This window comes from Sus scrofa, chromosome 10 (genome assembly GCF_054392235.1).
Source record: "Sus scrofa isolate SSC_HxYL_T2T_F1_AM1 chromosome 10, Sscrofa_HxYL_maternal_Yorkshire_Landrace_v2.0, whole genome shotgun sequence".
Taxonomy (NCBI): domain Eukaryota; kingdom Metazoa; phylum Chordata; class Mammalia; order Artiodactyla; family Suidae; genus Sus; species Sus scrofa.
This window is the reverse complement of record NC_139392.1, coordinates 5,801,437-5,829,383: the sequence shown is the minus strand read 5'-3', so window position 1 is coordinate 5,829,383 and position 27,947 is coordinate 5,801,437. Positions and strand designations below refer to the sequence as shown.

The 27,947-nt window shown below is 36.1% G+C and overlaps 1 protein-coding gene and 1 long non-coding RNA gene across 8 annotated transcripts in view; one reads left to right on the top strand and one right to left on the bottom strand.

The window, feature by feature from the left end:
• The window catches only part of LOC110255624 (uncharacterized), a 197,836-nt gene extending 195,958 nt beyond the window's left edge, over nucleotides 1-1,878 (top strand). Inside the window, exon 6 of the long non-coding RNA XR_014817284.1 lies at nucleotides 118-1,878. This is a non-coding gene — a long non-coding RNA (uncharacterized LOC110255624). The remainder of the gene's footprint in view (nucleotides 1-117) is intronic.
• Nucleotides 1-27,947, bottom strand: part of BRINP3 (BMP/retinoic acid inducible neural specific 3) — a 407,019-nt gene that overhangs the window by 46,323 nt on the left and 332,749 nt on the right. For all 7 annotated transcript variants that reach the window (XM_013980016.3, XM_084979039.1, XM_084979041.1 and 4 more), the window contains one exon: nucleotides 20,238-20,460. In XM_013980016.3, the coding sequence (XP_013835470.1) occupies nucleotides 20,238-20,460 (223 nt within the window). The remainder of the gene's footprint in view (nucleotides 1-20,237; nucleotides 20,461-27,947) is intronic.

The following is a 27,947-nucleotide window of genomic DNA, read 5'->3' as shown; positions in this document are numbered from 1 at the left end:
AAGAAAGGGAGGGAGGAAGAATGGTAAGAAGGAAAGAAAGAAGAAAGGAAAGGAAGAGAGCTAGTCAAGACTTGTAGCTGAAAGTAAGAAACCAAATACATCTTTTTCCCAAGGTAGCCTGAAGAAGCGTTCCTGACTGCGCACACAAGCTGGACCAGCAGCCTTTGTGGATAGAGGAACAACAGCAGAAATCCTGAGGGTGGTGCTTCAGCAAGGAACCTCCCTAACACTGAGATAGTCCTCCACCCGACAAATGCACACTTTTATAGATATTCTAGGGCTGAATTCGACATCTTTAATGAAGAGCACTGCATGGATACCAGCGAACCAGAATAAATCCCCAACAGATAATAATGGACATGGGTCCCTCTGCCAGAGTGTCCTGACTGCAGCTGAACATCACAACTGAGGCGTACTTGTGACTCTTTTAAGTCCTTTTAGTCAAAAGTCAAGGTGATAGCCAAGGAATATCCCTTTAAGAAGTGATAATTGGGCGACAAAATTTTAGAATTAACAGTCCCTAAAGAGTATATTACAAACAGTTAATTGCCTGAACATCACATAGGTGTGAGCATTTAAAACTTCGCTAAAGATACTATGAATGAACGAAGGGCCTTAAAGCCTTATAAATTTAAGCAAGAAGAATGACGCCCAGTTGGTCTGTTCGGGTGTCAATGGTCCATAAAAACAAATAGGAGCTTTTTAGGGGGCAAAATGGCATCACCACTTGTTGCATAGGATTCTTCAAGAGATAGCAGAGAAATATCAATTAATTTATAGTCATAGAAGCCATAAATATGCATCAGGTACATTCCAGGAAATTTCATATGAATCAACAACTTTTGAAACACGGAAGTTTTGTTTTTTCCCCCTGTATTAAAGGGCCTCATAGGTAGTGTCTACACTTAATGCACAAATAAAAGAATAAAGTGGTATCCACAGCACCCACACTGCAATCGTGAATGTCCATCTATTCTAAAACAAAGTGAGGACTCTTGGAGAGGAGAAGGTTCTAAGTGTGATTCCAAGTTTGGGGCATGGAAAGCGATGATGGGTCCGGCGTTCCATGAAAGCATAATGACATCACGTGTGATAACACCAGAGACGTTAGCATCCTAAGGGAACTGCAATGCAATATTGAGTAGCCTTTCCTCCAGGTGGTCATTTTACTTCTAGAAAAATATTTTATCTTTTGTATGATTAAATTAGACATTGAAGCATATTCATCTATAGGTTCCATTCATCTATAGGTTCTATTACTTTTTTTCACATTAAAGTTATGTGGGCTTTATAAAACACGTTGCCTTCCAGAGTTGCCTGTGGTTTGGAAAAAACAAATAACACACCTTTTCTAGTCTTTAAAGGTTGGGGAAATCTTGCCTGTGAACATAGTGTATCTTGATGCTTTGCCAACTGGCCATTTTACCGCCTTTCCCTGATGTCTGCTGTCTGACCCCACCCCTTACTTCTGACCACATTACCTGTTTATTATCTCCTGGCTCAATCCTTTCTAGCCCCTGGGGTTCCCCAAAATTTCTTCCACACTGGACTCCACTGCAGCTCAGGGTGCTGTCCTTGCTATTCGCTCCAGCTGTAGTTTTCTCTCCCCCAGATATTTACCTGACTTACCGTTCTCTCACCTCCTTCAAGTCTTTGCTGACAACTCCAGGGAAAATAACACACACACACACACACACACAAGCAAGCACCGTCTTTGAAACTATCGCCCTTTCTGGTTTATTTTTCTCCTCAACCCTCATGACCTTCTATAATGATATATAATTTATCCGTTTAGTTTCTTTCTGACCCCACTAAAACATTAAGTCCAAGTTTCCAGGAAAAAAAATAAATAAATACATTTTATTTTGCAGATTGATGCATCTCTGGCTCCTACAAATGACATTCAATATTTATTTGTTGAATGAACAAAATAAACGGTTACAGGTTCTACGTAACGCTAGTTTTTAATTTTTTTCTTTAATATGTAAGGCATTTAAACCAATAATTTTTACTCTGAGTCCAGAATTTGTTATGTTCTAATAGGTATTGCTATGAAATTTTCTTTCTTTTAATGCATTCCAGAATTTGCAATTCCCCTTTGGATTTTCTTTGATCCAAGGACTATGAGGGGTGGATTTCTTAATTTCCTGTCAGATAACAGTTTCCTTTAAAAAACTTCTCTTCAGAAATTTTATTTAAAATATTTAACCCTATTAGATATGATTTTTAAATCATAATTTAAAAATGGCCTAGTAAGTCTCTGCTTTTTAAGTTAAGATCAGAAAATTAATGTAACTTTACCCTGGGTGTGCTTGCATGCATTCCCCTCCCCCATTGCTACAATCATAAAGCAAATTGTTACATATACCTGAGACTATTTCTATGCTTTACGGTATTTTCTTTTCTACTGAATGCCTGTAGCATCCTCACCTTCACCATCAGTACCATTATCAAAGGGATAGTTTTTGAGGGGTTTAATAAAATATTGAGACTTTGCATATATAAGCCAGTTTAATTCTCATAATACTTTTATAAGGTAGGTTCTTTTATTACCCACACATTATAGTTAGAAAACTGAGACAATCGGAGAGAAAGTGATTTCTTGTGGCTACTCAGTAGCGTAGTCAGGACACTTTAAAAACAGTATCCTATTTCTTTAGAATATATTTTAATATTTAGTGATGCTTGTCTCCTATCATTGTCCCTTGTTAAAATATTTTCCACTTTTGCTTAACTTGTTTCTTCCAGATAAATTTTCAGTAATGATGCATTAAACATTATTTTATGGGAAAAGAGTATTTTTATAAGATTTTTTCCATTCAGAAACATGGCTAAGCTCTTCATTTATTCACAACTTCCCTTCATATCCTAATATGATATTCTCTTACTAACTTTGCTCATTTATTATTAGGCTAATGATTTTTAATTTTACTATCTTGTAACTAGCAGATTAAGTCGTTTGTTTGAACATTGTGTACGTTTGGTTTTATGTTCTACTCTAGTTGATTCTCTGGAAGATTTTTAGAAAAATAATCATACCATCTACAACTAATAATCATACATTCTTTTAAATATTAATATCTCTATTTTTGCTAATTCCATATTCAGGCTTTATTTTACTAGCAGAAGTTCCTAGACAAGAGTAAATAATAAAAGCAATAGCAGGCATTCTTTTCTTGGTCTGAAATCGAAAGGTAATTTTTTTTTTAATTTTAGGAAAATGTTTACATACCTTCTTAAATTAATCATTCTATTAATCTCAACTTAATAAGTAATATTTTCATGAAAAAATATTTGGAGATTACAATATCTGAGGCATTACATGGAGTCATATTTTTTTTATTTCCTGTTATATAGGAAACCACCTGATTATGCCTCAAATTCTTGAGTAACTATTTTTCTTCTCAAAATGCCATTGATTGATCTTCCATGCTTTAGTATTTTAGCACTGCACATTAATTTTTTTTCCCCATGCTCACTAGGTTACATTGCCAGTGAAGAAATATATATAAAAAAAACCTCTTTTGCTGTCGCAGTCTTGGAAAAAAAGAAAAGCCGCAAGTGGGCTTCCCTCTTGTAGTTAGAGTGGCTTGTTGCATTTGGTTTTACGTAAGTACAGTTTATGGTATCCTGACAAGGTGCCCTGTTCCTCTGGCTCTCTCCAGGGGAAGCATGATAGACACTAAAGTAGCACTGGGAACTCTGTCTAGTCAATTCTGATGGAACACGTAATGTGAGAAAAAAGAATGTATACATGTAAGTGGAACTGGGTCACCATGCTGTACAGTAGAAAAAAATATACATATAAAAATGAATAAAAATTTTAAAAAATAAGGAAATAAGCTAAACTGTGATCCAGAAAGAGCCTCTAGCTGTGTCTGCCTTCAGTTACCCACATCTGGAGATGAAGAAGCCTTGATCTGCGATAAACCAATGATGTGGTTGTCATCCTGGGAGGCAGCAGGGGGGATGGACCGTGATGACGGAGTGCACGGCTTTGCCTTTTCTTTTGCATCCGTGCATACAATAGGTTGGCTCTTAAAGGAGACAAATCTTAAAACTCCCCGCAGCACTAGGAAGAACTGACATGGACTGGCTAAAAACGACTGACCTGAATTCAGAAACCTCTACACAGCACCATCTTTCTTGACACATCCTGCTTGGTGCTGGGTCTTCATTTCATCCAAATTCACGTCTTATAAGAAAAGTGCCTTCCCACCCCACCCCTGCCCGTGTCTTCTCTCTGTCTCTCTCTCTCCCTCCTTCTTCCCCTTCTCCCTCAAATAGCTATCAGGTGTCTTTTTATGGAAATTCTATTATGCACTTTCCATGATTTTCATGTACATTTCTCCCCCCCCCAATAAATTACATCTTCCCATTCTTTTTTTTTTAACTGTTATGACTCAGTTTCTTAAGAGTTTCTTCTAATAAACCAATTCAGTTTTCTCTAACAGTCCACTGCCTTTCTTTTAGTTTTAAATTTCACAATCAGAATTTTGAATCCCCACCAAACCTTTCTTATTTTCTGAGGATTCCGTTTCATGACCCCATGCTTTTGCATGGATTCAGTAGCCTCTCAAATGCCTTAGCAGCTATGGATGAGCAGGAGCTGGGAGCCCTGTTTTAACAAACACCACAAATTTGGGAAGCACCAGGGCTGTGGATTAAGAATCCAAGCTGTTTAGCCAAACTACCCGAGTTTGGATACTAGCTCTGCCATCACTAGTTTAATAATATTGTTGGTTATACTAATATTGAATAATATTGGGCAATTGTTTAGATTAACTAGACTTCAGTTTCCGCAATTGGATTTTTTGAATAATAGCATTAACTACCTTGTAACACTGCATTACATGAACAAAAACAGGTAAGGCTCTTAGATGTGTTTGACTCCTAATTTGTGCTTAATACACGACGCTTCTCATTAGCATGTCAACCCCCAAATCATACCCCTTTATCATATTTTTGTGGCTCTGCAATAAGGGGTACGGAGGGAGGACACTCAATGTCTCTTCTATTTGCGACTAGGTCGCTATTTCACCCGAGTGTGGCAAACTGTGAAATGATCGGCTCTACCCTCATTCCTGTTTGTTTCCTGCAGGATATCTTTCAAATTCCACATTCTTGCATATTGACTGAATGCTTCCCTAGCTTCAGGCAGTGATTTTTCATTCATTTCAATGGGATTTTTGAAATGAAAATCATGTATTTAAATCATAATCGTGTATTGTTGTTATGTTTTTAACATATGGTCAAGGATGTTTCTGTGTGTGTGTATTTAGGATGAGGCTACGCGCACACGCGCACACACACACACACATCCATTATATAAATATATATATATATCCCTTAAAATTGGTAGCTTTTCTTTACATTCCATTTTGCTTCAAGATTGTTTACAAATGACGTTCTCGCTTGTATGAACTAATTTTACTTCGGATCAATACAAGATACTACCCGAGACTTGATCTTTTTCGTTTCCTTTTGGAAAGCTACATGAAGTCTTCCTGCTGGGTTTAATAGAACAACCACAACAAACTGACCTTCATTTTCTCCTGTGTTCTTTTGTCACATCGGTGTTCTTTTGTGTTGTTTTGTTTGCTGCTGTCTGAAGTGCATCTGGATTGTGAGATAGGGATTTTGATTTTAACTGGCATTGATTTTTGAAATGTATTCACTCACTTTTTAACCTGTCGTGGCCGCCTCAGATGAAGGGCTTCAAAGTTTGTTTACCTGTTCCTTTTCCAGTGTAAGGGATTTAAACTAGTGTAGATCTTCGTAATATTTAGTTGTTGTTGTTTTTTTTTTTTAATCCTTGATTCAAAAAGCCATTTGCTTTTAGAAAGTGATGTTTTACTTTAATGCTTAAGGAAAAGAACTCTGGGTTTTGGTCACATACCATTTAATGACTTGCTCTATATGTGTGCCTGTATGTGTGTATATGTCAACATGGAAACATACATACATACATACACATGTGAGGAATACATGTAATAGAATACTGATGAAAGGAGGCAAGGAAGGCTACTTTGGTGCTTTGCTGTCCTCAGCAGGAAGATTATAAAATAAACTGAGTTTAAAGGTTGCAAAATAGAAACAGATTCAAGGATATAGAGAACAGACTTGTGGCTGCTGATGGCGGAGAAGGAGGGAGTGGGATGGTTAGGGCGTTTGTGGCTGGTAGATGCAAAGTGTCGCATTTAGAATGGATAAGCAATGAAGTCCATTTGTACAGCACAGGGAACCAGAGCCAGTCTTTTGGGATAGAACATTATGGAAGATGAGATGAGAAAAGAATATATATATGTGTGTGTGTGTGTGTGTTTGTAAGTATGACCGGATCACTATGCTGTACAGCAGAAATTGACACAAAACTGTAAATCAACTATACTCTAACAAAAATTAAAAAAAAAAAAAAACGAGATTGTACATTGCCTCTACAAGGTGTTACCAAATTAAGGGTAAAGGGTTTAGGACAAATACTATTTTATCAATACATTTATGAGTGTCACTTTTAATATAACCTATTTCATCTCCACACATTGAAGCCTCCAGTATTATTCACACAAAACTGAACTGCGCATAAGAAAACACTTTGAGTGATATTCCTCTCTTATGTATACACTATTACATTTTTTATAGAGTAAGACATTTGAAAATTCTGTTCTACTCTAAATCATGTCATGCCTACATCATGTTTACTTCTGGCTACAACATTTAATGGAGCATTCAGGAGGAAAGTTTCATGGATAACATAATATTTCTGATTTACAGGTTGGGTTTCTTATTTGAGATAACAAAACCACCACAGCATTCTGATAGTGGATGATGTTCTGCTTCCTATTTATTTTGGCAAAGTAAACATACATCCATTTATTCCATAAAATACGTAAAAATTTTTAGAAGTGACTCAAACAGAAATTAGACTGATTCTCAACCCTGATTTAAATATACGTAAAGTTTGTATGTACATCTATTCCAAGAGTTCTATTGCCAATAACATTATAAAATTTGGAGAAACATCTGTATCCTGAAATCTATATTGATTCCCACTTTATGCTCCACACATGGTTAACAACTGATGGCTAATATGATGTCAGCAAATAATCAGTTTATTTCCTTGCACTCCACAATACTTATTTCCCTCCAAGATGTAACTTCGTGTGCCAATTACCTGTCACAAGAAAGCCTGCATATAATACAACCCTCCATCTCATGCAGGCTGCTAGGATGAAAATTGCCATGTTCAAGTTTATAAAAAAAAAGAAATGTGACAAAAAATGTGTTTTAGGAAAGAAATTGGCATTTGATTTGTAGGACCATTTCAGGCTATTCTTTCTTGTATAGAGATGAGATGAGTAATCTCCAAGTCTTTCTGAGAAAGTAATTAAAATAATCATTTGCCAAGAATTGATACCTCACTCAGAAGCCATCTAAGGAGAAAGCAAAGAACTTCTAAAAATCATTTTCAGCTCAAAGTAATTATCAAATATTTTATGGTGACTGAGGCGATTACATTAGAACTGTAGACAATTCTAGAAGCTCTAAGGATGGGGTGAAAAATGGTGGTACAGTGTTTTTTCCAAGAGTGTACTTGGAGAAGTAAACAGGCATTGTAGGATGCAAAAGTGCTCTGGAAAATCCTAATTTTTAACAAATCTACTTTTTTCCTAATGGTAGGACATTATCAAATAGTTGGTATGCATGTGTACATTGTCAAAAGTTTAGATTAACTCTAGTCTCCAAATGTGCTTGACTATGGCTCTTTCAGGAAATGTGGGCTGATGTATTTATTTTAGAAACAAATATTAATCTATGATAAGATGCAAGTTATTTTGTGGAACACAATGAAGGGCCATCATCAACTTAGAAGAAAATGAAGACTCAGAGCAGAACCATTGAAGTAACTTCTGTGGCACAAACCTGCGGACAACATCAAATAAGCAGCTGATTCTGGGGGGGTCCCTTAGCGGCTCAGCAGTAACGAACCCGACCAATACGTATCATGAGGATGCAGGTTTGATCCCTGGCCTCACTCAGTGGGTTAAATGATCCCATGTTGTGTGGCCGTGTCTGTGGTGTAGCCCGGCAGCTCCATCTCGGATTGGACCCCGGGTCTGGGAACTTCCATATGCTGTGGTGCAAGGGCAGCCCTAAAAAGACACACACACAGAAGAGAACCTGATTCTGATGGTTGCTACAAAGTAACATTCACTTGAAATCGGGCTGTAAAGTGTTGTGGGAGGGAGGGGCTTAACCTTCCACTTTATAGACATTATTTCCAAGATTCTATGAATAGGACTTTTCTTTCAAGACAGTTAACTTAAATGTTAAGGTAGTTCTCTGGAGCTGTCTATATTGTTACTATATTGTTACTATATTGTTACTATATTGTTGTCAAATCTGATGATTCAAGCCGGCACCTCCACTGAGGTACGGGAGCAAAAGTATTTGGGAACGACATGAACCCTTTCCTGCAAGACTGTTTTAATGCCACGAAGATGGAGTAGGGGGTACTGCAGGGACATGTGCATAGTTAAACACATTAAAAAAAAGGAACACATCTCTCTTACTTGGAAGATGTGTTATACTCAAGACTATTCCCCTTGGTTCTTGGCTTCCTATTCCTCAGGGCAGAAAATTAAAAGAAAAAAAAAATGAAAGGAAGGATAAGATAACACTACAAGATATTTACTTTAAACTTATAATGAACTGATAACTTTGCTCAATTTCACAAATGTATAAATAAATAAACACATACGCATACATCCACAAAATTTCCAGAAGGAGCAGGGCCTTTTGATTCTGTTAATATTATCTAAATCAGTTATCTGAAAGGAGAGCGTTTATGTTTGAATGTGGATCTCTTTCCTGTATAGATTGTGGGCTGTTGACAGCATTTAACAGACAAAATTTCAAGGTGATAAGCTCTTTGATTGCTCCCCATGGCCTTTCATCCATGAAAAAAAGAAAAAAGAAAAAAGAAGAAAAAAGCTAAGAAGAACAGGTACAGCTCAATAATCCTGTAAATTTTAATTTTATTTTATTATTTTTTGTACTCTGCCTAAAATGCCTCAAATTGAAGCATTCTACGGCTATCACACCATTGATTTTAAAATCCAAAGAGCTTTTCATACCTAAGCATGAATTTGAATTCTTTTAAAGAATTATTTTCAGCTAACGTTTATTGAGATCGAATAAGCTGAAAAATCATGCAATGAGCCCTTCACTGAAGGTCGAAGTAGGAACATTATAGTTAAAAGATAAGGACATTTTCCAGCCAGGAGAGCTGAAACACAGGCCAACTCGAGTTAGGTGAAAGGTGGTAGCATGGGAGGAAGAACTACATTTGCTTATTTTGAAATGTGTTTGGAAGTGGCCCTGTACCAAGGATAACGGGGCACACCTAGCAATTTTTTTTTCTTCTTGAAAATTCGTCTCACTGGCTTTCTGGAATCAGAATCCAGTTAAATTCGAATAGGAGTTATTCTATACAAGTAACTAAGTGTTTCTTACAGCATTCATTTTATTCTTACTCTGAAGCACTTGAAAACGCATTTGAAGATTATCACTAATAGATTAGAATTGATCTGTACATAAAAATGTTTTTTTTGTTTGGTACATGTTAAACAAGGGTTATGTAAGCACCGTCCACATGCTGAGTTCTTTTGTGATTGCTCTATTTTTCACATTTCTCAATAACACATTGAAGATGTCTAAATATTAAACCTGTTACATTTACTGATCATTATTACTTAGCAAGTGCCTGTGAGTCATCACAGAGTGGGTGAAACATAAAAAATAATACAAATTCTTTTGTAATGTAGAAATGGAAAGGAAATTAATACCCTCACTTTTCCATACAGTTTCATATAAAATCGCTCTCAGCAAATTCCCTTGTATTAATATATAAATGCCATTTTTAATTAAGTCACACATTCTGCAATATTAGAGGATTTGGAGGCCATACAGTAAGGTCCTTTTATTAGTTGGGATGCAAGTTTGACTGCAGTAACATAAGCCAAATAATATTGGCGTAGAAAAACTGCAATTTCATCTTCTCTCAAATAAACGTACAAACAAACCATCAAGGACTTTTGAGCTCATTTCAAAGGGATTGGGCTTTGCGAAGTTTAATATGGCGTTTCCTGTCATAATTTTTCCGTTGTAGCCATCACATTTGCATTCTAGCCAGGGAGAAGAGGAGAATGTCGATGGCAGGTGTTCCTCTTTCTTTAGGTTCAATTCAGAAGCGTCATGCATTCCTTCCGCTTACATCCTTTTGAGGCTAAGAGGGTGGTGCAGCCTGGGCTTCGCTGAAATCAGAGGTTGCATGAGGCAAGAGAGAGAAGGTGAGGAAGAAGGGACGTGCCCTGTGTGACAGCCTCGCGATTTGTCTTCCGGCCTAGCAGGTCCTTATAAGGAGTTGAAATTGACCTAGAGCAACTTTCTAAACAGTGGTCCACTAGCCCTTTGGTGTGGGTGAAGCGGGTAGTGGGGAAGGGAAGCAAGACCCTGTAAAGTGTGTGCCAAATGAAAACAAAAAAGATTCTCATGGACATAGAAAGACATTATTTTTCCTTTGTATTCTGTGGACTTTGCACTGAGAGTGTCCAAAACAATGGTGGGTAAATGATGGCTGGAAACATGGCATAAATCAAGGATGTACTAGTAGTTACATATTATTTTCTGATTCACGCTTATACAACAGAAAGTATACTCATTTTAAAATTTTCTTTTTTTTTTTGTCTTTTTTTGCCTTTTTCTAGGGCCACTCCCGTGGTATATGGAGGTTCCCAGGCCTACGCCAGAGCCACAGCAACGTGGGATCCGAGCCGTGTCTGTGAACTACCCCACAGCTCACGGCAACGCCAGATCCTTAACCCACTGAGCAAGTCCAGGGATCGAACCTGCAACCTCATGGTTCGTAGTCGGATTCGTTAACCACTGAACCACAACGGGAACTCCTTAAATTTTTCTTAGTGAGGTATTAAAAACAAATTTACTGGATCTCAATTTTCAGGACACATTATGTCAAAACAGATGAGCACAGGAATAACGCACTTGTGCTGCTCGCTGGACCGCCCTTGTGCGGTTGTATTGGTTGCAAGCTTTTCATGGCAACCATTTTCACTTGAGAGAGCGACTGACAGACCGCCTTACTCAGACTTGAATATTTGGCATATCTGTTACCAAAACCGAAAAAAATAAATCTCTCTCTTTATGGTAAACTGATGTATTTAATGACAATGTGAAAACTTTAGCTTTCAAGTAAAAATTAGGAATTTGGAAGATGTGTATCTGCCACCAAGAGACTGACAGCTTCCCAATATGTACTGACTTTTCTTACGATTCCAATGATGATAATCAGGAAGGGGATTTTTCGTGATTATATAAGGAAATGCACCAACAGTTAGGAGATGCTCACGACTGAGTGAACCAGTATTTTTCAAATAACTAACACGATTTTGTGTGCATGGGTAGAAGATCCGTCAAAGGTACAGAATAGATCAAATAATTTAACGTGATAGATTTCAGTATGTTCACTGCATGCTTTCAGATTCTATATTACAACTGACTTTTAAGAATCTACTACTTGTTGAATTTTGGTGTAGGATCTAAGAATAATATCCACAATTATTTGAAAATGCTACAACCACCCTCATTTCTTCAATACATCTGTGTGGCTCTCCAAAACTACAGTTTGCAACAGATTCCATGCATGAACAGCTATGGGAATTCAGTACCTTCTCTAAAGCCAAATAGTAATTAAGGAAATGTGCAAAAATCATTAAAGTTTAAATGTCATATATGCCCGGATATAATGAACTTGCTTATTGTTCTTTAAAATGTAGTAATGAATACATATATTAAAAATTGTCAGTTTTAATTTTTACTGTGGTAAACACACACACACACACACGTACATGCATAGATTCAAATCTTCCACAGGGAAGAGTTTTTTGGATTTCTCAATGATTTTTATGCATTTGAAAGGGTCCTGAGACAGTTTGATATTTTTGATCAAAATCATCATGGAAAATTTCAGCTAAAGGATTTGCCACTAAAATAACACAGAAAACACACTGTGTAGAGTGACCCTTACGAAATTAAAGGTCATTAAAGTGGGTGTATAAATACACTCCCATGTCAATCTTTCCTTTTTTTTATTAAGGGAATAGGGTCTACAGCCCTATAATTATTATTCTCCAAGTTAGAAGCAGCCTCAAAAATGCTCCTTATATATAAATGCATTTTGAAATCATGTTTAATATACACTTTCTAAGAATAAATACTCTAATATTACATATAATAAAACCAAAGTTTATCTCTTCATTATTAAAAAATTAATGAACTTTTTGTTTGACAAGATTATATATTTTACTAAAACAAGATAAAAATATTAACCCTGATCAATTTTTTGTGTAGTCAAAAACTACTTTAAAACTATCCTGAGATGGAGTCCCCATCGTGGCTCAGTGAAGATGAGGACACAGGTTGGATCCCTGGCCCTGCTAAGTGGGTCAAGGATCTGGCATTGCTATAAACTGTGCTGTAGGTCGCAGACCTGGCTTGGATCTGGCATTGCTTTGACCACAGATCCTATTGTACCCCTAGCCTGGGAACCACCATATGCTGTGGGTGTGGCCATAAAAAGAGAAAAAAAAATCCTGATGATGATTTAAAATACTTACCATTTCTTATTTCTTTTGTTTATACATTATAAAATTATAATTTAGCTTCACAGATTTCCATTTTGCTTATGTGCCAAATAAGCAAATAATAATATTATTATGTGCCAAATAATATTATTTGGTGATTTTCCAAATATTTAATAGCTATATTGACCTTATAGTGTTGCTTTTAATGTTATGTATTTATATTTCTTTATTAGTGTATATAATGAACCATTAAGACTTGGCAACAACCGATGCTTTTTCATTCCTCCCATTCCCAGGGCAATATTCTTCCAAATTGCCCCTCTCAACATTGTATAATAATGGTGCCTTGGGTTATGATCTATACACTCTTCTAATACACAGACTTTGATAAAATTAACTATCAAAACAAACAAAAAAGCCGTCATATTTACTGCATTGGACTTTGACGGTCCTGCTCTGTCTGAAGTTTTATGCCATGTTGAGGAAATTCATTACCACAGGCAAATCACAAGTCCCTACTTCATTTTTAATAGTTCCAGTATACACTCACAATGGATCCAGAATTTTATTAAATGTTCTATCTTCTACATTTATGTCTATTTATTTCTATTATGTTTTTTACAAGAGAAGGAGACCAACTCGGATTCATGCTATAAGATGAAATTATTGGAAGAATAATCAGATGTAGCACCTCATATGTTACACCAAAGTAGGAAAACGATTCTGAAAAGAGAAAACATAACCTGTTATTTGTAACCTTCGAATGCATTAAAAAAGAAAATTTAGCTAAGGCGAGAAGGCACTCTTTTGCAGGAGAGGATTAATGAGAAATTGTAAGTTGGGATTCCAAGAGCACTAAAATCACCTGAATTTAAAAAAAAAAAGGGGTAGAAAGATTTCAGTAAAGAGGGGATATATACTGAGGAGAATGAGGATCAGTAAAGAAGGAAAATGTCTGGATATTCAGCAAAGGAGGAGGAGAAGAATGAAAGCAGGCTGAAAAGAGCTGAGAAAGAACTAAGGGGGAAATGCAATTTAAAGGAATTGTTCTACATCATTCCTGTATTTCAGATGCTGGAAAGGTCATTCACAAAGCTTTTTCCCCATGAACATGTTAAAATATCTACTTGTCTTGCATGGCTTATAGAGTGGTAACTGCCTGATGCATATGGGACAAAAAGGGTCACGTTTGAGGTGGAGAAGGAAAATGTGAATAACAAAAACTCAGAAGACAAGTACACTGGATCTAGGAGTCGAAGGAAAACAGGAGTTTGAACGAGACCTGACTTCTGTGTCTCATATTGGGTCTACATGAGATCTTCATTCTCAACCACCACGGACAGGATTCCTGAACAAAAGACACAACTCCCGGGTCTTCTCACTCTCTTCTCAAGACAGAGCCCAACCCTGCCTGCTAGGATATGAATGCTGCGGCCCCTCAAAATTTACGTGTTGGAATCCTAGCCCCTGAAAATAAGGCCAGTAAAAGGCGGGGGACTTTGGGAGGTGTTTTGGTCAGAGGACGGAGGCTTTGTGAATGAGATTAGTGTCCTTCACCAGAACCCCATCACGATGGTATGTAGATCTTGGACCTCAGTCTCCAGGCTTTGAGAGTTGTTTGTGAGATGCCCAGTCTGTGGCATTTTTTTGTTTATAGCAGCCAGAACAGACAAAGACACAGTCTCAGGTCCATTTGAAAGAACAGGGGAGGACATTCACCTGCTTAATGGAGAAACCAAGCAAAGCAGAACATAATATATCCACCTTGTAACAGGTGATCCAATTTATGCAGACAGGGAAACATTTTATATAGAGTAATAATTCATTGTTGTGTGGGTTCAGAGGTTCAACTAAAGTATCAAGAAAAATATCACAGAGCACTCATGAAATATTTATTGAGCACTTGCTGTCTGTGAATTTGAGATCTGTCTCTAGGAACTCCAGCAGATAACTTAACATTTGGATTTCTTAAAATCCTGTCTGGATCTCATCTTTTCAGAGTTCCAGTGTGCAGGACAATCCTTCCCAAACATGTTAGGGGTTACATAGTTTATTTCAGCATTCCCAGATTTATTTTATTCTCCTCCATCCACAGATAACTGCTCAGTCTTGCAACTTCATTTGCCTCAAATTTTCATTGTGTTTGTTCTTCTTAGTCCATAGTCATAATATCTTTTTGAATTGGACCAGAATTGAAGGGGATCTGGGTAGATGGATGAGAAAGACGGGAAAGCTGGCTGACTCCACAAAATAATCCAAATCTGTATTGGTAGATCAACTTGCAATGACACTTCAATTAAAATCACTTTGATATTATAGAGTTTTATGTTATTCCTATGGGTGCTATATTATTTAAAATATATACATATGCATATATGTATAGATACAATATATTAATGTTTATATATAATGTATAGATCTGTATAAAATGTATATACTTATATAACACATAATGTATGTGTATTATCTACATAATATATATAATGTATATACACATACATATTTATTAATGAATATATAATTACATATTTGAGTTATTACTCGTAAAATATTCAGTTTAACTTCCTGAATACTCAGGATTCAGGATTCAGTCTGGTTTTTACAAGGTGTCCATATGATGGAGTGTAAAGTAATAATATTCTTTTTTAATATAACATATACTAATGAAATAGTTCAATGATATACAAAGTGAATATTTTTAAAACAATTGATAACATTTTTAAAGACAGAGTATATATTATAGTAGAACATGGTTGGCAAAACTTTTCTGTAAGAGCCAGACAGCAAATATTGTAGGGTCTCAGGACCTTACAGAGCTTCTCTGTGACAAGCAGCTGCCACCAGAGTGTGAAAGTGACCACAGGCAATACGTAGAAAAATGGGTATGGATTTTTATTTATGCACATTTGAATATGCATCCCATACAATCTTTGTCAATCAAAAATTTTCTCCTCTTGATCATTTTCAACTATTTAAAAAGTTAATAAGAGCCTTGCTTTACAAGCTGATACAAAAACTGGTGAGGGTGGGATGTGGCACATATGCCATTTTCTAACTCCTGTTATAGAGCATTTATAGGAAGTGCATGGCATAGCTCTCAGATAAAGACTGACATAGACCTAATCTCATTCTTCTCTGTGACATTAGAGAAGCGATGTCATCCTCTCACTGTCCAGCATTAATGAAGAAGAGATAACTTTGTAAACGTATTTTAATCAATGTTTAGTGGCCTGCTGCAGCTGGCATGCACAGCCTCAGAAGGACCAGTTGTGCAAGACTATGCAACTCTACGTGCCGTGACAGCATCCTGGTAGCTTGAAATTGACTGCAGTGGAAGTACTGCTACCACAAGAATTAGTAAATGGTATAAATCAGGTATTTTTCCCCCTACAGAGTTGGTTGGTAAGCCTTTACCAACCGACCTTTAAACATAATATTTCTATGGATACTTGGCCATTCTGTGAAGACAATATTACAGCACAAAATAGTGTAGTTGAGGTGATTTCGACTTTGATACATGAATACTTATCAAAAATTGCTCTAATTACTGCCCTTAAAGGAAACAAATATTTATTTTTATTTATCTGGAAGATAGGAGACGAGCACAAAATTGGACCGCCTTTAAGAAATCAGATTATCACAGGCTTTGGAATTTACTTCAATAAGAAAAAGTGTTTTGAGGTCATGGAATTCACGAGAGGGGTAGTGAGAGCAGTGCAGAATTGCCACAAGGACAGAGGGCCATACTTGCTCAAAAGGAAAGAATTACACTCTACGTTACAAAGAAAAGCCTCAACTAACTCGCCCTTATGCAGGAAGTGTCAAGAAATAATGGCTGTGGAAATGTATTTTGCAGGTCTCATTTTATTTGCTTTTTCTTATTTCTCCAGATTTTAGAATATTAGATATTGAAACCCAGTTCTTAGGATGGGATGAATTCAAGAGAAAAAATTCTATTAGTGCAGAACAAAAAAATAGAATTTCTGATATAGGTGAATCACTGGTATTGCCTCTCCACTTCCTCTTTCAAAACTTTCTGAAAACACATTCCACAAACATCCTACCTCTTTCCCACTCTATTCTACTAACAAACTCTAGTACATATATATATATTTTTTTCCCTAATGTAATTTTATATTATGCTATTAAAATAGGAAATATAAAAACAAAACAGAAATAAAATCTCACAATTCCTGGTAGAAGAAATACAGTGATGGGAAAAAAAATTCAATAAAAATCTTTCATCAAGCCAGAAGTATTTTTTTATTGTGTATGATGAGTAAGAGCCAACATAGGAATTAAGTTAAATTGAAAAAAAGAAAGTCAAGAAGTGCCTTTGGTAATCTTTGATTTATTTAGTTTAGAAGTTTGTGAGAAAAATATTTATTTCTATTGTTTATTGAATTTTGTTCCAAATGATCCATCTTTATTTTATGCTATCTATGCATTTATTCTGTACATATCCAACTTGAATTATTTTATATTCTTAAAAATCTTGCACTCTGGAGTTGCCACCATGGCACAGGGGGTTAAGAATCTGACTACACGACTGCAGTGTCTTGAGTCACTATAGACGCATGGGTTCGATTTTGAGCCCAGGGCAGTGGGTTAAAGTATCTGGCATTGCTGTAGCTGCTGCAGCGCAGGTCACAGCTGTGGCCTGGATTCAGTGCCTGGCCCAGGAACTTCCATGTGCTATGGGTACAGCCATTGAAAAAAACAAAACAAAATCCCAAAACTTGCACTCTAATGGCATATTTGAGTGTTTAATTTGTATTTATTTGTACTAGAGATTAATGTGTCTGTGTTGATATATGTTACTCCACTATTTGTTTCATTTTCAGTTTCTGTTTCTCCACTCATCCCTTAAATGTATCCTGAGACTTTCTCTACGTAGTTTCCATGACATCCTCAGATCCCAGGGTTTCGAAGGCACTCATGGCTGCCACCTTACCCTCCCAAATCTTCTCTGAGCTTCAGACAAAGACATCCAGCTCTAGCTTCGCTTGTTTAAGAGAACCCTTCAAGTCAACGTCTTTACAAGCAAACTCTCTGACTTGCTTCCATCTCATTCACTGGCATTTCCTATGTTGTTTGCGGATAGAAACATCTCTTTCAGTTGTTTACAACTACATGCTTGGAGCATGAAGTTCATTATAATTAAGTAATATATGTCTCTGTTAGGGAATTTTTTTCTGGAAATATGCATACACATATATATTAAAAATATCTAATGTGTGGAAGGAATAAGAAAACTTACCAGAAGCATAAAACAGCAAAACTTAATAGCAGTGCTTAGAAAAAATTTATATCAGGGAATGTCTATATTGAAAAAAAGATGAAAGCGATCAAATCAATAACCCACATTTTCTCTCTGTGAAAGTAGGGGAAAAAAATTGCAGTGAAAACAAAGCAAATAGAAGTCAGGAAATAATCATGATTTAGTGGAAAAATCAAATTAAACTGACAAAAATAAAAAGGTATATAAAGAAAGCTAAAAGTCAGTGTTTTGAAAAGAAACAAAACTGACAAACTTAGAACTAGAGGACCAGACAGACAGACATATGGGGAGAAGTGATGGGCAAGAAAGTGAAAAGATACTCCCGTGTCTGGAAGGAGTTATTTATATATTGTAAAACTAATTAAGTTCTGGCGTCCAAATTTCTAACTTACGACTCAATAATGCAAATAAAAACCAATTTAAACATGAGTGAAGAAAATTCGAACAGATTTCTCTCCAAAGAAGATGCACAATGAACACCACGCACAGGAAAAGAGGTTTAGCATCATTAGTTTTGGGGAAAGTGTTAAATTAAAACCACCAGAAGATACCACGTTCCCCCCCCGCCCCCCAGGATGACTATAATCCAAAGGTGCAATCATAACAAGTGTTGGTGAAGATGGGGAGAAACTGGAGCTCTCTCATGGTTGGTGGAAATATTAAATGGTGCTGCTATTGTGGAAAACGGGGTGACGGGTCCTCAAAATGCTAAATATCAGATTATCTTCTAACTAGACATTTCCACCCTTAGACACATCCCCAGGAAACCCGAACACATATCTTTACATTATAAAACCACAGGTGAACATTCATAGCATTGTTCACACTAGCCAAAAAGTGGAAACAGTACACACGTCCATCAAAGGATTCAATGATAAGCAAAATCTGATTCACCCAGGCTACCGATATGTGTGTTACCATGTCAGTGAACCTGAAAGCATGATGATCAGTGAAAGAAGCCAGTCACAAAAGACCACATGTTGTATGAGTCCATTCATATGAAATGTCCTGTGTAGGCAAATCTATGAGGACAAATAGTAGATGAGACAAATCTATAGGGACAAATAGCCTAGGGACGAATGTGGGGCTATGGAGAAGGACTGAGATTTTGGGGGGGGAATGAAGATGTTTTCAGCTTAGAGTGTGGTGATGATGGTTGCATACATTTTGAATATGCTAAAATCCAAGGAATTGTAAATGTCAATGATTTATTTTGAAATCAATTTTATTTAATTATCTATTTCTTTTGTCTTTTTAGGGCCATACCTGTGGCATGTGTAGTTTCCTAGGGTAGGGGTCTAATTGGAGCCGTAGTTGCTGGCTTACACCACAGCCACAGCAACCTCAGATGTGAGCCAGGTCTGCGACCTACACCACAGTTATGGCAACGCTGGATCCTTAACCCACTGAGTGAGGCCAGGGATCCAACCTGCGTCCTCATGGATACAAGTTAGATTCCTTTCTGCTGAACCATGAGGGGAACTCCAAATTTTTAAAATGTATAGACTTTCAGGGCTTTCCTTGGTGAAAGAAGTCTATAGTTACAGTATTTTATAGTAGAGATACTTGCACAAGTGCGTATTTTTTGTGATATTGAGCTAAATTTTTCCTTAGCTTTTCATATTTTATAGTAGAGATACTTGCACAAGTGCGTATTTTTTGTGATATTGAGCTAAATTTTTCCTTAGCTTTTCATTTTGAGTTGTTTCAACATGACATTAATTAAATGAACACAACTTTTTATAGCACTCACTGATCAATATGTCTTAAAGTTGCAAATCTAAAACCTGGGCCTCCACAAGATCAGTTCAGATAAAAATATCTAAATATTCTGTCATCATTCATAGAAATTGTTAGACACTTCCCCAGCAATTTTCACAGTGTCCTATAGAATCACATTTGTTTTTCTGAACACAGAGCAAATAAAATAAAATTTATATTCTGTCATTTGAAAATTACGTATTCAAAAACTTTACTTTTATGGATCTTGCTTACTTCCTATGCTTACTATATAACTGTACGGCTTTGTGTTTTTATGTTCACTGCGATATAATTATGAGTTGATTACCAGACATAACAAGATAGAATGATTTCTTGCTTCTGATAGTAAAAAAGGAATGATTAGTAGATGTGTTGCCATGGTACTATTACACTGGAAAATAGCAATTAATTATTTTAAACCTTGAAAGAATATATTGTTTTCAAGTTATCTCCAATAGTATAAATAATACCGTGCCATGTGTATTACCCCCCCCCCACATTCAGAAACTAGAGCTGTCAAAATTATGTCTTACCTTTGTCTTGGCAGGCTGATGAGGGGTTGTTTATGACACCTCTTGCTAAGGCTAAAGAGCTTGTGTACAATTTTCTGTGCCTTTAGGAAAAGTTGCTTCATGCTGTTCTCCAGTTGTTCATAGCGGCGCTGAAAATTAGAATCCATTGTCCACAAATGCATTATGGTAGATGTGTTGAGGAAATAATTCATGGGTAGCCTTTTCATAAAGAACTTGAATTCATCTGAAAAAAATGTCAAAATTCAGCACTTTAGGAATAAAACACTTATTTTCCCTTTTCTCCAAAACACATTTAACATGTTAATGTTAAAAATAAATATGATCTATTATTTTGTGTGGAGCAAATTAATAGTAAGATGGGAATTTCTGTAATACTTTAGGATAGTTTTCCTTTTGTTCCCTTTAAAATAGAACATTCACAGGAAAAGATAATTAAAATAATTGTGCTAAAGCAAATATTTTGGGCAGAAAGTTTATATTGAACTTAATTTTTCTCTGTTCTCATTTTGATGGTATTTGAATTTGATGGCATTTAAGTTTCTCCCAGAGGTACTGGTCATTAATCTAGCTTATTTTTTCGGCAATGGTATTGATAATCTATTCCAGGTATTGTTCATTAAATAAATATTTTCTGATATTCTCATTAAATCAGTATAGAAAATATATATTATCATTACTAAATGACTGCTGTTTAAAGAAAAATAGAAAGTTTTTACAGTGGAAAGTATAATATTGGTTGTCCCCTTAGTAACTAACCATATTCCAATTTATTTAGACATAATAATTTAAAACCTAACTCTATACTAAAGAGGAAAAAAAAAGTAATTGAAAGCTCCAATATTGGATTTTCTTGTGTGTCAATATTAATCATGCCTAAAATAATCTTCTTTTCCAATGTCAGAGTAAACAACAGTAGGAACAAAAATTAATGCTATAATTAAATAATCTTCTAAAGGTTCCATTAATTATCCTAACACCAAAGACAGCTGTTACAAGAGCCAAAATATAGAAACAACCCAACTGTCCATCAACAAATGAATGGATTTACCAAGTGAAATATATACATTAAACAGAATATAATGTGAGCCATAAAAATGAATGATCACTTGCATGCTACAACATGGATGAACCTTGAAAATATGCTATGTGAAATAAGCCAGATGAAAAAAGGACAAATATTGTATGTTTGCACTTATAGGAAATATCTAGATGACCATCGAGAGAGAAAATAGTTCATCAAGGCAGAAAATAGATTAGAATTTTCCTGGGGATGGGAAAGAAGGAAATGGGAAATTTTTGAATAACTGCTACAGAATTTCTGTTTGGGGCAATAAAAACTTTTTCGAATAAAGATAGTGGTTATGGCTGCACAACACCGCAAGTATAATTAATGTCATTGAATTGCACATTTAAAATGACAAATTCTATGCTATTTTATTTTACCACATAAAAATATTAAAAAATAAAAATAAGAGAGTAGAGCCTTCTCCCCATCTCTCCTTTTCTTCTCAATTATAATGACCATGTACTCAAAACATAAACTTTCAGGAGCACCTATTGTAGCTCAGTGAGTTAAGAACCTTGACAAGTATCCATGAAGATGCTGGTTCGATCCCTGGCCTTGCTCAGTGGGTTAAGGATCCAACGTTGCCACAATCTGTGGTGTAGGTCAAGGATTCGGCTTGGATCTGGTGTTGCTGTGGCTGTGACTTAGGCCAGCAGCTGCAGCTCCAATGCAACCCCTAGCCTAGGAACTTCCACGTGCCACAGGAGCAGCTTAAAAAGAAATTAAAAAAAAAAAAGAAAAAAAGAAAGACCCCCCCAAAACAAAAAACAAAACAAAACCCCCATAAACTTTTAAATTTATTTTAGTATTTCCATAAAAGATTTACTATGTTTAGCATATCATGTCGTACCCATTTCCATGGAGGAGATGGCAGGGTTTCCTTTACACATATACGCCGGCAAAACATACGATCTGGAAAGTGTTTTCAGTGGCTGGAGATGTATTATTTGACAAGTGAGACAAACCACATTTTAGTCATTACTCTACCCATGAAAAAGTTGTATCACACGCATTAAACCTCAGTCCCTCTGTGCCTTAATTTCCTCCTTTGTGAATGAGACAGAAAGTTTTGGATAATAAGAATCTCATTTAAATTTAAAATTCTATGATATTACGAACAGTTGTTTTAAATGAACATTTAGTTTGAAATATCCGATTCAAAAATAGTGGTTTTCAAATGGCCAGTTATAGGTGTTACTATTTAACTGAACTTGGACGAGGTATGTCAATACCAATTCCTTATAGAGACTGTCGTTATTGCAATGTTTCAAAACCTCTAAGTTAACACTAACTTTTCTTAAAATACGCCATTCACATGGGAAAAGATAAACTGCATTAATGCTATATATATTGAAAGCTTTTAATTTATATGTGTTTTTCAAATGAAGGCTATTTCAATAATCATATTCAACTATTTCATCGATGATGGAAAATACAACTTTTAAACAATTAACAGAAAATTATATTCATGAACATTGGGGTTGATGCTTTTTTCTGGAGTAAATAAGAACAGGGTTCTGACATCTTTTGGACATTGAAGGTATAAACATTTATGAGAAGAATAAGGCAAAGTAAAACCAAAGGAGAAAACAGGAGCTTTCATTGCCAAAAATTAATGGGGGAATATTTTCAAGGCTATATCATTTGATATGCTTCAAATCATTTTAAAAGTAAGCAGGGTATAAATAGATGCATTTTAAAATCCGAATTTCACAGGACCCTACATTTTGTTTGGTCCCATATGTCTCTTTTGAGAAATTCTCTCCTTCGAATGAAGGAGTCGGTGCATGGAAATTGGAAAGCATTCCTTGCATTATTCACACAGCAGATGCCACTCCTCTGAAAACTAATCATTCATCTCATTGTCATCTTTTACTTGAACACTTTTGATAAGTCTTTATTGTTTTGTAAGTATGCATATTTAAATTATTTTCCTTTTTTTGGTATTACGAACATTTCTAAATCAGTGAATTTGGTTCAAGTAGAGAATATGTTAATTTATTTAATTTTACCAAAGTATATGTGATAGTGTCTGTCAGCTGAAAATTGTCACTATGAAATTTTTAGGAAACAGTTTTAACATGACACTTGAATAATTACTTCATTATGAAGTCATTAAGAGTAACCGCTGATAGTCACCCCAAACATTTAGGGGACACCTGTTGTGCACAAAACATACAGATGTTTCAGCCTATGAGTGCGAATATAAATAAATCTTCATTTTATTTTTAAAAATGACAAGTGACATTAGATATTTTGGAGCACTAAAATAACATATTTTCTAAAATCCATTCTTCTTAGTTGTCAATAGAATCTTCCAAAATATTCCTGTGGATATCTTTTCTTTCATTTTTTGGCAACTGGTAAAATTCATATTTATAGAATATGAAAATGAAACGAATGGTTCATTAGAATTATTATAAAGTCTAGAGATTTACATAACTACAAAGAGAAAATATTATAACGAGGGGATACCAGATAACATGTGACCCTACAAAAACTTCCAAAAGAGAGAGAGAGTAATCTGGAAATCCCTGTTGGTTACATAAGCATCAGCTGAGGACTGTGGCCCAGCACAGTTGTGAGGCCTATGGAGAAACAAAACAATAGCAACAGTAATACGAATGGTATTTAACATCCAGTGTGCTGGCAGGAATTTACAGCCAGTCCGTCTGCTTCACAAAACTAATTCACAATGAAGCAAAGAACAATACAGAGGGAAATGGATGATGTTAATGAATTCTGGGGGAGCAAAGAGGTAGGGTAGGTGACATCTTTCCAATAAATTAGAGAAGACAAGCTAGGCGCCGCATAACTCTCTAGATGACTGCTATTCCTCCATTAAAAACGAAGTATTTTCTAAAATAGATGAACGAGGTTTTTTTTTTCTTATCCTCCCCCCTTCTCTAACAGAAACTCTAGTTAACATTTGATATCTAATTAGCTAATTTTGAAACTGGTTCTCTCTCTCTCTCTGTTAACATGAGTTCTTACTTTGGCAGGAACTCAATTTTAGGGGCTTTAAATATTAACTCATTCCCCCTAATAATCCTTCATGTAAATTTTATTGGAAGTTATATATGTAGAATGCAGATGATTTTTAGTTTAATAACGCTGTCAGCAAAAAAAAAAAAACTTTTATTAATGCGACTGCCTTTACATATTGATCTTATGTATTTATATATTTATGCTCCTCATTCTCAGGCTTCACAGTGGAATAAAATAGGTGAGAGCAGAGAACTGGACTCTTCAGGCTGTAAAAGAACCAGTGACAACATGTCGATCCTGACTCGCGTGTCTGCTTTTATGGATGAGCGTGAAAAGCACTGGGCAGTGTATAGATTACGCTTTTTCACTTATTCGGAATCTCTGTTCAGAACCGCTTGGGAATGTATCTTCAAAGATGTTCTAAAGCATTCTCAATTTTCCAGAGCTTTGTGGGCACATAATTTACTTCCTTGAAAGTGTGGAAAAGTAATCAGATAGTTGTGTATTATTTAGAAACAATTTCTTGAGTTACGAATCCATCAAAATATCCCAAACAGACACAGCCTCCATCATCTGAGAGGGAGGACTCCGGGCAGAAATGTGTGCTTTTATGGTTTTTACTACTTTAGGTGAATGTACTATTTTACTATAGTGTTTTTTTTGTCTTTTTACTTTTAGGGCTGCATCTGTAGCATATGAAAATTTCCAGGGGTCGAATCTGAGTTACAGCTTCAGGCCTGCACCACAGCCACAGCAACGTAGGATCTGAGCAGAATATGCAAACTGCACCACAGATCAGGGCAACACCGGATCCTTAACCCACTGAGCAAGGCCAGGGATCGAACCCACATCCTAGTTAAGGATACTAGTCTGGTTCCTTAACACTAAGCCACAACGGGAACTCCTATTTTACTAAAATTTAAATAAATATTGTGAATTAGTAAAAAACACAGCCAAAAAATACTATTAAATTGCCCCTACACTATGTATATATCTTATGTTTCAGACACTGAAATAAAATTCTATTATTTAATGATTTGTTAAGATGAAAGTAAAGAGCCTACTGGTTCACATTCTCGTGTTTCTTTTTTTCTGCAATTAACGTGGGCACAATCAAAGTAGCTTTTCAGTAGCAATATCAATGCCATGTGGATAATAACTTTAAGTACTACGAAAGCATAGCAATAGTCTTACTACTGTCACAAAATAGTGTACAATATATAGCAAAATATGTCAGGAACATGGGTACAAAGCATCTTTAAATAAAGATGTACCAGGAGGAAAAAAATCATGTCAGATACATATGAAGAATCTAGGCAACATTTGTTTTGTTTTTGTTCCATTTTGTGTTTTCTTTTCTTTTTTGGCCGCCCTGCAGCATGTGGAGTTCTTGGGCCAGGCATCGAATTTGAGCCACAGTTGCGACCTGAGCCACAGTTTTGACCTTCACGACAACTGTGGCAACGCTGGATCCTTTAACCCACGTGCGGGTGGGATGGAACCTGAGTCCTGCTGCTGCAGAGACTGATCTCTTTGTGCCGCACCGGGAACTCCCCAGAGTTTGTTTTTAAGCAGAAAGGATAATTACGTCTCATTTTGCAGCACTACCGCTCTAGTGCCTTCAAACTCATCTCTCCTGCCTCTGTTTGTAAACATAGGATTTTTTGACATAACACATGTTAATAATATATTCTAGTAACACATATTTTCCATAATCAATAAGTTAATAAAACAAATATTATTTCCTTATACCTGAAAGCAGTACCATGGCCTTCTCTATACATGCACTCACATGGCAAATATAGTCTGTTTCTATGGCTGGATTTTTATTTATTTATTAATTCATTGGTTTAATCTGCAGTAGGTTTTTACCTGTAATAAGTACTGCCTCCAGAGGTGACAAATAAATATTAAACTACACCTACCACTGAGTCTCAAAGTTATTGCTCAACCCAACCAGGATACCATCTAACAAAACTCATTCTTTTTTAATTTGTTTTTATTTTTTATTTTTTTTCCTTTTTAGGCCTATGTATAGGTGTTCCTGCAGTTGCCACCTATCCAGCAGCTGTGGCAACAGCAGGATCCTTAACCCACTGTGCCAGCCAGGAATTGAGCCAACATCTGTCTCAGGGTTCCAGAGATGTCACAGATTCCCTTGTGCCATAGCGAGAACTCCTATAAAGCTGTTTATTTTTGAGAATCACGCAGTTTCCTCGAAGATAGTATGGATTCTTCTATCCTGTCCTGATTTTTGATGGCAAAGATGTGCCTAGCAAATAAATTAATTGCAAAACTTGACACTACAGAAGTGCAGGCATTAACTACATAAGACACAAAATTGAGAAAAAAAAAATGGGAATGTGTGTAGGAAAAAGGATTGGTGGGGAGAAAATTTAGGCAATCAATGTCCTGAAGCGCAGAAAGTTACCAAGGGCTGAGCTGACAACCTGACCCTTGAGGGAATATAACGAATAGGCAAATTTTGACCCACTCCAAATCCTGACCAGCATTAGTTGATTTTTAACTTTTACAAAGTATTTTTTTTCCTCCAAACATTTCTAAGAGACTATGAATCACTTGTACCAGCTTAGAATTTTCTCAACTTCTGCAGTCAATCACTGATATGACTTTGACTGGTAACATATCAGTGCAAGTCTATTCAAACCATTCGATAAGCCACAGGTATAGAGTTTACACTGAAACTGACAATATACTATAATGCTGCATAAAGTAAACGGCAAGTCTGTTCAATAGCTTGTGAACTGGCCAATTTTATGAGGCTACAAAGTGAAGGCTTCATGAGGGCATAAATCAGAAATAGAACCTAATTCCTTAGTAGCTGCCTAGAAATAAGTTGTGCTTTTCCTATTTTCTTTTTCTCTGAAACGTACATCATCTATTTATATTAAAATATTTCAATGTGGCAAGACAATTATGCTGTTCTTCCTTGGGTTGCCCTGTTTATGAGCCCCCCTTCAAATATTTGAGAACTTACCCAAATAGAGCTTTATCTCCAGAATCATAACGAACCCTAGTTCTCTCTAGAAGCTAATCCCTATAACTATAACTAATTACCTATAACTATAGAACAGTCTAGATGCAGGTCTCATTTTCCCATTGCCCCTGCAACTACATAGTGGATGCACCATCCAAGTTATAGGAATCAGGTGTGTCCACCCAGAGTTTGGGTCTTAAGAAGTTGATGCAAGAATAAAGAGGATGCCTAGAGCAATTCTCTAAAGCAATAGTGCTCCCAGCAGTAAGGGCAGTGTTCAGAGCAATCCCATGCTTGCTGGAGCTAGTAATGACGGCCTCTCTAAAGAAGCCTTATGCAAGATTTTCACTTTGCTTTGACAATGTGGCACAAGAGTATGCTTCTTTAACCTTCTTGGTTATTCTATATGCTATGCAATATCCTTTAATAGGTCCTTATCAAGTTAGGTCAGCTAGAGCCTATTTCTCTGAGTTGCACCGAAACCATCTGGGCTCTCATAGGTACTGGTGTCAGACGTGATTTGGAATAGTCTCCATGGACACGAGGGAGACCATATACTTGGTTTCTTGGACTAGTTGGAGAAAAAGGCTTTTTAAATCCACACAGTATTAAGGGTGGAAGTTTGACAATGGAAGGACCACCTGTGCTCATCGAGAAT